This window comes from Doryrhamphus excisus, linkage group LG11 (assembly GCF_037039965.1).
Source record: "Doryrhamphus excisus strain RoL-2023G ecotype Guam linkage group LG11, RoL_Dexc_Guam_v1.1, whole genome shotgun sequence".
Lineage (NCBI taxonomy): Eukaryota > Metazoa > Chordata > Actinopteri > Syngnathiformes > Syngnathidae > Doryrhamphus > Doryrhamphus excisus.
In genome coordinates, this window is record NC_136367.1 from 15,403,944 (window position 1) to 15,416,286 (window position 12,343).

The 12,343-nt window shown below is 39.1% G+C and overlaps 1 protein-coding gene across 1 annotated transcript; it reads left to right on the plus strand.

The window, feature by feature from the left end:
- Nucleotides 1-1,587: 1,587 nt before the first annotated feature.
- On the plus strand, nt 1,588-5,635 carry LOC131108966 (transmembrane protein 233). The gene is made up of 3 exons (XM_058060486.2): nt 1,588-2,016; nt 3,446-3,580; nt 3,665-5,635. Exons 1-3 carry the CDS (start codon nt 1,837-1,839, stop codon nt 3,674-3,676), a joined length of 327 nt encoding a protein of 108 aa, XP_057916469.1. The 5' UTR covers nt 1,588-1,836; the 3' UTR covers nt 3,677-5,635.
- Nucleotides 5,636-12,343: the final 6,708 nt, after the last annotated feature.

Here is a 12,343-nt window from a genome sequence, read left to right on the forward strand (position 1 = left end):
GGGTGGTTGGGAACTACTGAACCAGCCGGCATGTAATTGGCTGGTTTGGGGGAAAAGGGGGTGGGGTTAACATCTATTTCACTGGAAGTCCTATATATTATATATGTGGTCATCTCACTACTAACTAACTCTGAGTAAACGTCGTCAGGGCCAGTCTTCTCCAGCATTGTAGCAGCGTGGCGATGTCGGGGTGGGGGTGTGGGGGGGTACTTGGAGGATTTTTTTTTGCCTTCATGTTCTTTTATAAGTCATAACTTTGCTTTTATTGAAGCAGCAGCTATGATTTTTTTTTCTTTTATAAATGACGGTGAAACAGATTTCCTGCATCTGCATGACATGACAGCTACTTATAGTTATGATTATGGACTATAATGATGGAGGAATTACACGCTTATATACAGGAGAAATCAGGGCTTTGTTAGGTTGGGGATTTGACTTGACTTCCTTTTTTTTTTTTCTTAATTTTTTTGGTCTATTTTTTCATTTTTTATGTGTTTTATGCGGTGTTTTACCGTGGAAAAATAAATGAAGGACATTCTGTGAGAATACGACTGTAGAAAAACGTCAACAATAATGCTCTGGTTCTTATCACTTTTTGGAAGGTGCATGTGATTGCGTCTTGAGTGTGCGTGGGTACTAGTGAGTACTAGTGAGTACTAGTGCGCTTACATCAAGGTAAATGATAATGGAACTACTTCTGGCAACCGGCGACGCTTTTTTTTTTTTTGGGTTGCCCGTGTTTGGTACTGATATGATGATCGCCCTGTTTATTTTGTTTCACTGTTCTCTCCACTGCTTCCCTCACATCTCTTCATGGGTTTGTACTCCATATTACTGTCAATTATATACTATTGCTGCTCCGTTTAATTGGGGATTAGAGGGGGGTTTGAGCAGGGAAAATGAAAATGTAACAGGGTCTAGTCCCAGTAGGATCTGACACAGGTTCTGGCTGGAAGGTGAAAAAATGATGGAATAAATCATCATGCAAAAAAAAAAACAAACAAAAAAAAACAAGTGACCTGTTTGTTCAGCCTCCACGCTGCAGCTTGTTTAATGTTAAGCCCAGCGAGACACTTGAAACCACTTCCTCACTTCGTTCCTCTGTCAGACCATCTGGGACGTGACATAAAAAAAAAACTACTGCTGGACACCTACACTGTAACTTTTTAACGTACAATAAAGCAATAAGTTATTTTGTACCTAACGAATGAAAATAGTGCTATTATTGGTCAAAGTGACGACGTGTGGATTATTCTGCGGCATTAAGACTTATTTTCCGATAAAAAAAAAAAAAAGTATATTTTTCTGTTTTGAGACCTTGCTCCCCTGGTATATGATGAGTTCAATGACAGGTTTGGCGAGGGAAAGGGGCTTGTAGCGCTGCACAAGGTTTTGGGCTTTACTTTACAGCAGTTTTCTTATTTCCTTGTTTTTTTTCCCCCCCGCAAATATTTTCAATTTTAAAATCCTAATAAATTATTCTAAAGTATCTCACTGTGGTTTGTTTTTTTATGTGATAGTAGGGAAGCTGACGTCATTTCAGCACTTCAATGGAACTGTACCAGTAAGGGAGATTCTTTCTGTGTGCCGTGGGGGGGGGCTATGTGAGATCTTGGCTGTGGTCAAGAGAGTTGGATCTCGGCTCTGAATGGAGGCCAAAGGAGTTAGTGATCCTAACCCGTCTCTCTCTCACCTGTCCCAGTTCCTCTTATCACCATTTAGGACTACAACTACCAACACAACTGACTTGAGACCCATGGATTGGATCTTTTTGAGGCAATTATTTCGTTTTTATACCATCTTTGACCTATTTTTTTCCCCGATTTTTCCGTCAAAATGGCTCTGGGAGTTCTAAATCCACAGATGAAAAGTTCCCCCAGGGAGAGTGAATGTTTTGACAACAGCTCAACAGAGGAAAAGGAACCTCCGCTTAAAAGTTACCTTCTTTTAACGATGCTAACATGTTTGTGTCCTGCCTACCCTGTCAACATTGTTGCTCTGGTCTGCTCTGTTATGGTAAGTAAGGACTATAAAAAAATATGTATCATTACATAACTTTTTTTGCTTTGGTCACGCGCCACATCACTGTTTGATTATTGCAGCTTCACACTCAGTTTTTCCATCATATATTATGGTAATGGTAATGGTTTTATTTCATTTGAACATGCATCAGATTACAATTGAATGCATCCCATAATAAGTTCCCAGTTCCACATGTCAAAAAGGAGTAGGAAGAAGCAAAGCTTATTAAATCCTACCCCTCCATCTGGTACTTTTACAATCAGTAACTGTTACATTTGTTCACTTCCTGCTTTCCATATTATTAATAAATCATGTTGTTTTGTTCCATATCAGCGCAAAAAAAATGCATAAGACAAACCTACAAATTTACAAAATGTATGTAGTTTAAGTCACCTTCTGCTACAGTTATGTCATCTTAGGTTGCTAGTTACATAGCCATGTTTATATACCCCGCTTTGAAATATTAATGTTTATCATTTTCTAAAAAAGTGTGAATATGTGAAAATTCTCCTATTTCCCGAACTGGATAAAGTGCTAGATATTTTTGACTGATTTTTCAAGGCAAAAATAATGTTGTGTTCTTGTCCTATATGGACATGGTACGTACCAAAAGAAAGATTAGACTGTCATCTTTCACTCGAAGAAAACATTTGGTTTCTACCTTTTTCCGTCCTTTACTAATCAGCAGTGGAACATTGGTACGTTTTGGGCAAAAATATCAGTTCTCAACCAAAGTGGCTTTTTGTGAAAAGATATATTTCAAGTATAACTTTCACTCTGACACAAAATTAGACGTATATATGTGGAAGGGAAGGCAATAGAGGACCCAGGATACCGGGAAAGTCTTAGTTTTTGATAAATATCGCCCAACCCTAATATGGAGGTGTTATTTCATGTCCAGAGGGCTCTAATAATGTAAACTGTAAACTGTATTTAGAAACAGATTTTCTAAGCTCTGACTATGAAAATATTCCAGAAATTAACTTATTACGGGCTGCACGGTGATCGAGTGGTTAGCACGCAGACCTCACAGCTAGGAGACAGGAGTTCAATTCTCTGTGTGGAGTTTGCATGCGTGCATGTGTAGGTTTTCTTCGGTTTTCTCCCACATTCCAAAAACATGCTAGGTTAATTAGCCACTCCAAATTGTCCATAGGTATGAATGTGAGTGTGAATGGTTGTTTGTCTATATGTGCCCTGTGATTGGCTGGCCACCAGTCCAGGGTGTACCCCGCCTCTTGCCCGAAGACAGCTGGGATAGGCTCCAGCACCCCCGCGAGGTATAAAATGAATGAATAAACTTATCACAGTGGAGTCATGGCCTAAGTAACTGTGATAAAAGAAGGACTAAATATAAATAACATGTAAACCAAAACTTTATAGTCTCCAAAACTGTTTTCATAAGGTCTTGTTGTGTTTTCAGTCTAGGAGCAGCTACTACAACGGCGACTATGACGGGTCCAGGCGGTTAGGCAAGAATGCTCTTTACGTCGCCATCGCCTCCATCATCATCGGCCTCCTCATCATTGCCATCATCTGCACCGTCCATTTTACCACCGTAAGAGTCTTGGTTCCGTACGCCTGACTTGCATGCAAAGAGTTTCTTTATAAGAACATGACGACATGTTTCTTTGTGTTCCAGATAAATCATTAGCACCGAGGGAACAACACAGAGAAACACTTTTGGGATATTTGAAGGAGATAAAATAAACTACTGATGGCCGGAATGGTTCACATGACGTGGACAGACAACATCCATGTTTACGTGTTCTCTGACATGTCATCCTGTTATGTTTCCTCCTCTCCATGTAGACAAATAAGGACTTCTGAATATTCTAAATCTGTGTCTTTCATGTTTAGCGTCTGATCTGAAGATCTGAAGTTTTATGTTTTATGAGAATATCAGACTGTTGATGCATTAAAATAAGTCACTTTATCTGAACGCATTAGCGTACAAATGTTTTGGGTTAAGACTGTTCGTGTGACCAGTCCAGGGTGTACCCTGCATCTCGCCGGCTGGGATAGTCTCCAGCTTGAATGTGTCTCTAATAAGTACAAATCATACAGGAAATTAATGGATGTTTGTGATGGAGATTTTTTTGTGCTAACATTTTTGAGTCAACTGCTGAAAGCATCATAGAGTAGTGACGAAGCTAAGCTAACTTTATGATCCTGATTAAATTTAGCTAATATGTTGATAAAAATATTTTGTTATAAAAATACATGTTGAACACAGTTGGACTCACAACACAAGACCGTTGTCATATTGTACGCTAACCAGAAAATGTACACAAACCGAGGCGTACATTTTTTACATGAACTGAAAAACTGGGGGCTGCACAGCGGTCAAGTGGTTAGCGCGCAGACCCCACAGCTAGGAGACCCGAGTCCAATCCCACCCTCGGTCATCTCTGCGTGGGTTTTCTCCGGGTACTCCGGTTTCCTCCCACATTCCAAAAACATGCTAGGTTAATTGGCGACTCCAAATTGTCCATAGGTATGAATGTGAGTGTGAATGGTTGTTTGTCTATATGTGCCCTGTGATTGGCTGGCCACCAGTCCAGGGTGTACCCTGCCTCTGGCCCGAAGACAGCTGGGATAGGCTCCAGCACTCCCGCAACCTTCGTGAGGATAAGCGGTAGAAAATGAATGAATGATTGAAAAACTGGGGTGGACACTAACCAAGGTTCTGATTTATGTGATAATGGTGTTGGTACTTTTACTTTTTTAAAACTCGTGCATGCGTGATTCATGGAGTTCCACTATGCTCTCAGTGTGCAAATATTAATTTCTGCAAATATTATAAAATATTATTATATTATAAAAATAATAAGAAAACAATAAAAATTAAAAAAAACAAAACAAAAAAAAAACCTTAAACTATATTAGGAAAGCAGGAAGTGAACAAATGTAACAGTTACTAATTGTAAAAGTACCAGATGGAGGGGTAGGATTTAATAAGCTTTGCTTCTTCCTACTCCTTTTGGACATGTGGAACTGGGAACTGATTATGTGATGCATTCAATTGTAATCTGATGCATGTTCAAATGAAATAAAACCATTACCATTACTATACATCAGTGCCAAAAAATCAATTAAGCACTGAAATTACACAGATAGCTACTTAATTTTTCAGTCCGGTTACTGCAGTTTACGTCAGCACCATTGCCATTATGGTACATGTTTCGGTACACATGCCCAGTTCTCGGATTTGTGTAACATGTAGCAGGTTCTGCTCCAGTGCCAAACTTGCAAACTTTGCAAGAGATGTTCTTGTAGCCTGATATGTCACAGTATATCCAGACTAAATATAACAAATTTCCAGTGCGGCGCCAGTTGCCTGAACCGTCACACGGTTATAACTGATCTGCTTCAAAACAAGAACAAAAAAAGTGACATTCAAGTAAGCGTGGCAGGAGTGAATCCTGATCCTGTAATTTTGCCATCTCTGACTGTTGATATTAAAAAAAAAAAGATTAAAGACGCACCTTTTTAATCAGGCTTTTAACTAATATTTTTAAACCTTTCTTATGTTTTTATCTTTTTAGTCCTATTTTATGCTCTTAGTCTGCTCTAGCTTTTAACTCCAGTGTTTTGTTTTTATCTTTTTAGTCCTTTTTTTTTTTTTTTTTGGCTCTTGGTCTTCAGCTTTTAACTCTAGTGTTATGTTTTTATCTTTTTAGTCCTATTTTATGCTCTTAGTCTTCAGCTTTTAACTTAAGTGTTTTGTTTTTATCTTGTTAGTCCTATTTTATGCTCTTAGTCTTCAGCTTTTAACTCCAGTGTTTTGTTTTTATCTTTTTAGTCATATTTTTTTGCTCTTGGTCTTCAGCTTTTAACTCCAGTGTTTTGTTTTTATCTTTTTAGTCCTATTTTATGCTCTTAGTCTTCAGCTTTTAACTCCAGTGTTTTGTTTTTATCTTTTTAGTCATATTTTTTTGCTCTTGGTCTTCAGCTTTTAACTCTAGTGTTATGTTTTTATCTTTTTAGTCCTATTTTATGCTCTTAGTCTTCAGCTTTTAACCTAAGTGTTTTGTTTTTATCTTGTTAGTCCTATTTTATGCTCTTAGTCTTCAGCTTTTAACTCCAGTGTTTTGTTTTTATCTTTTTAGTCATATTTTTTTGCTGTTGGTCTTCAGCTTTTAACTCCAGTGTTTTGTTTTTATCTTTTTAGTCCTTTTTTTTTTTTTTTTGCTCTTGGTCTTCAGCTTTTAACTCCAGTGTTATGTTTTTATCTTTTTAGTCCCATTTTATGCTCTTAGTCTTCAGCTTTTAACTCCAGTGTTTTGTTTTTATCTTTTTAGTCATATTTTTTTGCTCTTGGTCTTCAGCTTTTAACTCCAGTGTTATGTTTTTATCTTTTTAGTCATATTTTTTTTGCTCTTGATCTTCAGCTTTTAATTCCAGTGTTATGTTTTTATCTTTTTAGTCCTATTTTATGCTCTTAGTCTTCAGCTTTTAACTCCAGTATTTCCTCAGGGGGGGTCCTCCACACTGGGGGCTGTGTCGGGTCTGCTGAGGGGGTGCCATCCTTGGGTCCCTTCGACCCGGCCGGCTGGGGGTTCCTCCCTTTAATGTGGGGGTCCGCCCGTCTGTCGGAGTCGGGGGGCCCGGGTGCTGGGCCTCCGATGGCACGGTCTGCAGCTCCTCCCAGTGTGGACGGCCCCAAAGGTGGCGTTTCCTTGTTCCTCAGTGCCATGCCATGTCTTTGTGTTGCATGTCTTTGCAGGAAAAGTGCTATACAAATAAAGTTGATTTGATTTGATCTCAATTTCATCAACCATCCTAAAACTGTTTAACACAGTCAATAAATTACGCATTTCTACCACAATTTGTTGTGTCATTAGTCTAAAAAAAGCTACAAAGAGTCGGTCAAATCAACTTGAGAAGACGTTTTGTGTGTTATTTGCCGTTACATGAAGGTACACATGTTGGGGAGTGCCACATCTTTGAAGTCCCAGCAAAGGCGAACCCCAGGAGAAAAAGGATGAAAAAATGAAATGAGTGTAGGGATTAGGTAACTTGAAAGCACTTGCGTATGATCAAGGGATTAAGGTAGGATTTCTGACAGGAGTCTGATTTCAGTCAGATAAAATGAAACTCATTTGCTTTGAATTGTTCACACAAGACAAAAGAAATGAAGTCCCTTTTTATTTAAAGCCAATTCTCTACTTCTATGAGCGATGCGGATAGACAGCAGCTCCTCTTGCTCTTGAATTGTGAACAAGTGAAGTGTTTTTTTTTGTTTTTTTTTCTCTCTATCCAGCATTCACAAGCTTGAAGTCACCTGGAGCGGTGCTGTTGCACAATAGGCAAGTGTGCTTGCAGAGCACTCTTGACTCACAGAAATAGGTCAGTCAAAGCAGCTGCTTCCATTAGCACAAAATACAGCCTCCATGCAAACAGATCCCATGACACATTCTGGCCAGTAAGCAGCATCAAGTGATCCGGGTAGAAAAACCTGAAACGGGATAACTGTGGGAATGATTCAGATGGACGCTATTCTACTCGTTCAGTTAGAACACTTTGATTAATGAAGATGATCATAGCAACATTAGCCGCGTTTACATGAGGAGTTTTTCTCTTGAGGAAAAAGCAGTAGAAAATGAATGAATGAATGAATATTGTGTCTTGGAAACTGAGCCTGCTGTGGTGTAGTGGTTAGCGTTCTGGACTCAGGTTCGAATCTCCACTAGTTAGCACTATCGGTGCGTTCGGAATATAAAGGGCTCCAGACGAAAATCAGTATGTGGATCAAAAAGATCCGCTGTGGAGACTATGAAAAAAAACCAAAACATTAGCCATGTTTACTTGAGGAGTTTTTCTCTTTCCGAATGGAATCTTTCCAAAAACAATGGTATCCATGGAAAGGAATATTCCAATCGCGTGTCTACATGCGCCGCTATAATCAACCAGAATAGTCAATGGGGCATGCGCAGTAAAAAAAACAGTTTTTCTAGCGTCCAGTCTTGAAATTTAGTTTAAATCAAAAACAAACTTTCCACAGCAGTCCAGTGCCGATTGCTCGCCTCCATTTTTTTAAAAATCGTCTGGAGCTGTGTGTTACGTCATATCTCAGCATTCACTGAAAGAACGCACCCGGGAACAGGAAAAGATAAAGTTCAATCTTGCTAATATTTTATAATTAAGCTCGGCACATGTTTTATATAGATATGTATTTTCTTTTTTAATAAAACTGGACTTGTGAATGGCGTATAGAAGGGTTTAGATTCTGTTCCACAGATGGCGCTAATGCACACGAAAGTTGCTTGCCAACCGCCAATAAACAACAGAAGAAGAAAAACACCACGAAGAAGAAGAACGCAGTCTGACAACTTTCCTCAATCGGATTGGGGAAAGGAATATTCCACCCCTGTGTCCACCTGATTATATATTCATTCGGATTGGCACTTTTCTTTGGGAATGAGGTGTATACAAAGGTTACATTCTTTCCGTTTGAGCAAATAACCCGAATGGAATTGGAATATTTGGGTCCATGTATACGTGGCTATTTACTTGTGTATCATATTGTAGTTTATTTTTAGAAGCAACAACAACGTGTATGTGTGTTAGCAGTCATACACATAACTTCCTTGTCCCAACAATGAAATATGTCTTTGACGGGTTTTTTTTTTTTTTTTACCAAACGTGGTGCTGATGCAACTCCTCACCAATGAATTAGACTCAGCAGGCTTTCAACAGGCGTAGTGCACAATGATATCAAACTGATCTCTTCTCCGGGCACAGAAGAAGTCCGCTGCATCTGCGCTTCAGAAGGCAGCGGATGCGGCTGGAGGGACCCAGCAGAGGTGTATAAACCTGCTTTTCATTCAGGTTTTCAGTTAATAATGTGAGAAGACTAGAAGGAAATGCATTGTGAAATACAAAACCTGAGTTGTGGATACCGACATTTTGTTCATGTTCTGATAAAACCTACATATTGGGCTGATTTCACTTGGCGTGGGCAGCATAAAACCCTGATCGGATCATCCCTACGTTCTAGTCATCAACTGATATTTTCCTGAAACTTAACCTATAGTCTACTGCTGATTACTAAAGAACATATAAAGGTAGAAACATTGTTTTCCTGATAGGTTCCATGTTTATATAGCCATAGAACTTGGTGGCTGGTACTGAAGGAATTGTCTTTTGAAAAATGACTGGGACTGAATGAGTTAAGGATGAGTTAACTGGTTGTTTTGTAATACATTTATAACAATATATAACACAAACAATCAAATTATGTTAATCATCATAAAGTGGCAACACTGGATTTTCATTGGATCGTATACCATATAGAAATCATTACACTGCCTGCACTGATATAAAGCCATGATTGGCTGACCTAACAAGGAAAATGACCACAACTACTCTAAATAACGATTGTTGGATATATTTTAAAATCAACAGTGTTCGAGCTTTGATAAACAAATAAAACATCATCAATTCTGACATGAACAAAACCGCCTTCTATCTCTCATTCTCTGCTATCAGATCTCTACCTCAAACAGTGCTGCCTCATCTTTGATTGTGTGGAAAGGGCCAGCGAGCAGATGGAGAGAGAGGGAGGGAGAGAGGGAGGGAGAAAGACAAAAGTGGAAGGAGCCTAAAAGACAAGTGAAGCGAGCACGTGAATCTACATCAACACAGTGGCGACTGAAACACAGCCAAGCTGGATTGTTATTCAAAAGGTTGTGGGTATGTGCTGCGTATGGAAGAAACTATTTAACATTTAAAGCTTCCGCTCAGGAAAGTGAAGGTTAAGTATATGTAAATTTAAGTATTTTGGTGTAATGAAATGAAAATTAGTAAAATGTGGCACAATAAATCTGCACATTATTTATGCAAAACAGTTAACACATGTGCCACAACATTCACTAGTACATATGACGTATACACACATGGACAGGAAGACAAAATATGATGCTCAAAAGGCACCTTGACAGCTTCAGGGGCTCAGTAGGCAATTAGTCCAAGTTTTGGTCCCTCGTTTATCACGGTTAATTGAAAACAATACATGAATTTCCATGAAGTAGGGTTCCTTATTTATACATTATTGTAGGGGCGGCACGGTGGTCTAGTGGTTAGCGTGCAGACCTCACAGCTAGGCCATCTCTGTGTGGAGTTTGCATGTTCTCCCCGTGCATGCGTGGGTTTTCTCCGGGTACTCCGGTTTCCTCCCACATTCCAAAAACATGCTAGGTTAATTGGCCACTCCAAATTGTCCATAGGTATGAATGTGAGTGTGAATGGTTGTTTGTCTATATGTGCCCTGTGATTGGCTGGCGACCAGTCCAGGGTGTACCCAGCCTCTCAAACACAACACCCCCGCGACCCTCGTGAGGAAAAAGCGGTAGAAAATGCATGAATGAATATTATTGTAGTTATACCATAGTTTAAAGGTGACCTATAATGCTTTTTCCACTTTTCTTACCTATAAATGTAATGTGAATGTTGTATTCTCGTGTTGAGAATTAGGTTTGTGCATTTGGAAGTGAGCCCTGAAAGAAGTTTGGGATGGCTCAAAATGCTTAGTTTCCAAAGGTGTGTAAAACAGCCCCTTTGTGATGTCACAGAGGGGCGCACATCCTAATAGTTTGTAATGGTAATGGTTTTATTTCATTTGAACATGCATCAGATTACAATTGAATGCATCCCATAATCAGTTCCCAGTTCCACATGTCCAAAAGGAGTAGGAAGAAGCACAGCTTATTAAATCCTCCCCCTCCATCTGGTACTTTTACAATCAATAACTGTTACATTTGTTCACTTCCTGCTTTCCTAATATAGTTTTTTTTGTCACATACCAAAGTACGAGGTGATATTACCATACAATAGTTAGGAAGCAATTTGGGCGTGTGACCAATCACAGCAGGGGCGGGTCGTGGGTGGAATATATTAAAGCAGACTGTTTTGTCAAAATCACACAAATCAAAGGAAACACAGCTGGAATAGGTGCAGATTCTGAAAAATCTAAAAAGTTTTCTCTGTGGGTTATTGTGTGTAGCTGCTCTATCAGAGCCCACCACTCGATAAAAAGGGCCGGAGAATTATCACAATGGGTCCCCTTTAAGACTTATGGAATAGGTAAATATGGTAAATATTTCACTAGACATAAAATAACACTCATACAGTGACCTTTACAATTGTATTACCCAACATAGTTGACATAATAACAGAAATAAAGAAAAAGTCTTATCCATAAATAAGAATTAATAGCTTACTTTGTGGCTATCGTCTCATCAATGTAACATTCCTGACACCTAGTGGCCAGTGTAGAATACAACAGCAACACATATGCAGGGAACATTCACACAGGAGCTGCTGTCAGCCACAACTCACAGCAGCCACTGGCTGACATCACAGAGACACTTCCTAGGCCCCGCCTCTTAAAGGCACACAGACATTATCCTACATATAACATCTTGTGAATGCCTGATGCTTATATTTTTCTTCATAGTTGAAAATGTTTAATCTGGTGAAAACATATATACGATATATATATATATATATATATACACGATTTGACTAATAATAATTCAAGACAAGTCTGACGTTGATTCAGTGATCTAACATTGAAAAATCAATGTAGATTGTACAATGTCACTTTACTCATTTCAAGCTCTTTTTCATGTTCTGTGGTCTGTTTTTGAGTTTGTTTACGTGTCGTGCAAGGAAAAAAAATTGACCAAATTACTGTTATTACGGTTAGTAACACTGGTGTGCTCATCTATTTTTCTGGTGATTTAGTGAAGTCTTGTGTCCTCATGGACCGCATAATGATTTTTCATGGCCTATTTGTTGCTTCCCACGCCTTGTCAGTGGCAGCTTGACTGAATAATGATGGTAATCATCCTCTCATTGTAGAAACAATGCTTTCTACATGATACATTACATCATGTAGATGCAAGTGGTCTTGAATAACCGCCTTTTTGAAAAGCTTTTTTATAACTTTTATAACCTCACAGCTCAATTCCTTTTGTTTTGTTGTAACCAAACCAAATTATTCATTCATTTTCTACCACTTGTCCTCACAAGGGCTGCTGGAGCCTATCCCAGCTGTCTTCAGGTGAGAGGCGGGGTACACGTTGGACTGGTGGCCAGCCAATCACAGGGCACATATAGACAAACAACCATTCACACTCACATTCATATCTATGGACAATTTGGAGTCGCTAATTAACCTAGCATGTTTTTGGAATGTGGGAGGAAACCGGAGTACCTGAGACCACACAGAGATGCCACAGGGTGGAATCGAACTCGGGTCTCCTAGCTGTGTAGCCTGCATGCTAAACACTGAACCACTTAATTATGTAAAAAA

What these genes read in the sequence shown, in the direction of transcription:
- LOC131108966 (XM_058060486.2), top strand. Translation starts at nt 1,837, where the DNA reads ATGGCTCTGGGAGTTCTAAATCCACAGATGAAAAGTTCCCCCAGGGAG. An exon ending in CTCTGGTCTGCTCTGTTATG is followed by an intron (nt 2,017 to 3,445) that starts GTAAGTAAGGAC and finishes TTGTGTTTTCAG; the next exon opens with TCTAGGAGCAGCTACTACAA.